Genomic DNA, 2,753 nt, shown 5'->3' with positions numbered 1-2,753 from the left:
AGCAGGTGAGCGTGTGAGCAGGTGAGCGTGTGAGCAGGTGTGCAGGTGAGCGTGTGAGCAGGTGAGCGTGTGAGCAGGTGAGCAGGTGAGTGTGTGTAGGTGAGCAAGTGAGCGTGTGAGCAGGTGTGCAGGTGAGCGTGTGAGCAGGTGAGCGTGTGAGCAGGTGTGCACGTGCTGGGCACTCACACTGGCACTCGTTGGCACTGTCGGTGGTGGCCGGCTGCCACGGCCGCTGGTTGAAGCCGGGACAGCAGCGGTCACAGGAGCCCCCACACGTGTTGTGTTGACAGGCGCACTGAAGCCTGTGGGGACACAGGGGACAGGAGGGGCCACACTGTGGACCCGGGGGACACAAGGGGCTGCGCCCAGCCTTCATGAAGGGGGGGAGGAGGGGGCAGGATGTGTTGGTGGGTGGGGCCTGGGACGGGGCACTGCGTGGCGAGTGTAGGTGGCCCCACCTGCAGGGCAGTGTGGAGCTCCGGGGCCTTCAGGATCGAGCTAACCCCTCCTCACCACGGCCAGGCCCTCAGGCCAAGCCCACAGCCTCCCCGGGCCAGCTCCAAGGCCCAGGTCTCACTCAGCAGTGTGAGCTCTGCCAGCGCCCCCATGCATCCAGGGCGCCTCCCCAGGGGCGAGGGGCCAGGAGCTGTTTCCTCTTCCAGCGGGGTGGATACCAGTCAGAGGGCTGGAGTCCTGCGTGCCGTCCCGGAGAGCAGCTCCCGTTGGCTCAGTGGTCAGGGGGAAAGCTGGCCACAGCCACCTACCGCTCAGACCCACCCTCCCAGGGCCCACCCGACACACACCTCCAGAACTCAGCCAAGGGGGGGCGCTGCCTGCTCTGTGGGCCTCAGACCACACGGTTAGAGCCTGTCCCCCCCCACCAAGTGTCTGCGGGGGCCTTGAGAATCAACACTGCTGCCCTGGGGTCTGGGGCTATCTAGGAGGCCTCTGGGGGAGAGGAAGCAGGAGCGGCCTGCCCCGGAGCGGCGGCCCGAGCAGCCTGTCTCGGCCCCAGCTCTGACGGTCTGGGACGTGGGCCCACGGCTGGCATCAGGCTCCGGCGGTCTGCGTAGTCAGGGCACCAGGAACACCAGAGGAAGCGGAGCCCGGCGGTGGTACCCCGGGGCGCCTGGCAAAGGCCCTCACCAAACCACTCGGGTGTGACCGTCCCCAACCAGGGCACAGAGGAGGCGCCGCTGAAGAGCCAGGGGGGCACAATGCGGCCGGCCCGTCAACACAACAGTCAGCAGGATCCAACTGCACGAACTTGGGAGCAAGTCGGTAGAAACCATAAAATAAGAACGTTTGAAGTTATAACAGAAGGAACCCAAAACATAAAAAATGCGATGCTATGAAAAATAGGGAGATGTGGCCAAAGAACCAATCGGAACTTCTATAAATGGAAAACAAAATCACTGGAGTCGAAGACAGCGGACGGGCGATGCTCAGCTGGAGATTCGGTAAACCGAAGTACCGATCCAGAGGCAGCTCAGAAGACAGGGAGGGGGCCACAGGAGAAACTCGGAGACAGAAGGAAACCACAGGAAGAGCCCATCTACGGAACGGGATTCCGGAAAGAAAAAAGAGGTAGAAGAGGAGAGCTGACAGGCAGAGCTGCTGGCCAGGAATGGTCCTGAATTAATGACCCACACTCTCAGATTCAAAAGGCACGAGTCCTGAGCCACAGAAGACGTGTCCGCTCCTTGACGCCACAGAGGAAATCTGCAGAGCACCAGGGGAAGGTCACGGAACCCTCCAGAAGGAGCAGACAAGCCAGAGGGGCAGCAATGCAGGGGACCACGGACTCTGCCAACCATCTGGATGCCAAGCGACAGGGAAGCGGCTTCTCTGAAGTGTTGGCATGGCCACCATCCCGAGTTCTGCAACCTGCTAAACTGTCCCGAGAGGGAGGCCAAGACAGCCACCGTATCAATGGTCATCGGACAAGGACACAGACTCACGGGAAGAACAACTAAAGGATGCATTTTAGGAAAAGGAAACTGAGTGCCCAGGGCTGCAAGGTGATTCAAGGAAGGCTGCGGAGCCAGGGCTGGGGCGGACGAGGAGGCGGCTCCCGGGCGGTGGCGAGGGAGCTCCCGCTGGAGAGAAGCGCCACGCGTGGGGCCGGTGCTCGCGGGTGCCGCACGAGCTGGGCCACACGGCAGCTGGTCGCGTACGCCGGCTGCAAAGGGCCGCCGTCACACTAAACAGCACTGCTGCCGGCCGGACACGTGTCCCCCGACAGTGTGAAGCCTAGTCCCCGAGGCGACGGTATTTGGAGGTGGGGCCTTTGATTAGGTCTGAAGGTGGGGCCCCCATTAGTGGGATTAGTGTCCTTGTAAAAGGACCCCAGAGAGCTCCCCACCCCTGCGCCACGTGAGGACACACCGAGCCGTGGGCCCTCGCTAGCCTCCAGAATGGTGAGAAGTTTCTGTTGTTTCTGAGCCACTCGTCCACGGTATTTTGTGATGGCGGCCCAGCTGGACCAAGACAGCGATAGAAACAAAACACACAACTTCCAAGGCACAGGACAGGCGGGGAGTGAATGAGGGGTTTGGTACAGAGCTAGGCTGGTAGGTGGCAAAGTGGTGGTGGTGATGGAGGGAGGATGAGGTGGGCTTGGAGGAGATGGCGGTGGTGCCAGTGCGGACGGGGGTACGGGGGGAGGTGGGGACAGTAGTACAGGGGAGGTGGGGACGGGGGTACGGGGGAGGTGGGGACAGTAGTACAGGGGGAGGTGGGGACGGGGGTAC

General features: G+C 62.3%; 1 protein-coding gene across 1 annotated transcript in view; it reads right to left on the bottom strand.

The window, feature by feature from the left end:
• LAMA5 (laminin subunit alpha 5) overlaps nt 1-2,753 on the bottom strand; it is a 50,225-nt gene that overhangs the window by 29,907 nt on the left and 17,565 nt on the right. Inside the window, exon 7 of the mRNA XM_032387678.1 lies at nt 187-302. Coding sequence (XP_032243569.1) covers nt 187-302 — 116 coding nt within the window. The remainder of the gene's footprint in view (nt 1-186; nt 303-2,753) is intronic.

This window comes from Phoca vitulina, unplaced genomic scaffold (assembly GCF_004348235.1).
Source record: "Phoca vitulina isolate PV1807 unplaced genomic scaffold, GSC_HSeal_1.0 scaffold50, whole genome shotgun sequence".
Lineage (NCBI taxonomy): Eukaryota > Metazoa > Chordata > Mammalia > Carnivora > Phocidae > Phoca > Phoca vitulina.
Note: the sequence above shows the minus strand (reverse complement) of the source record. Positions and strands in the feature narration are given on the sequence as shown.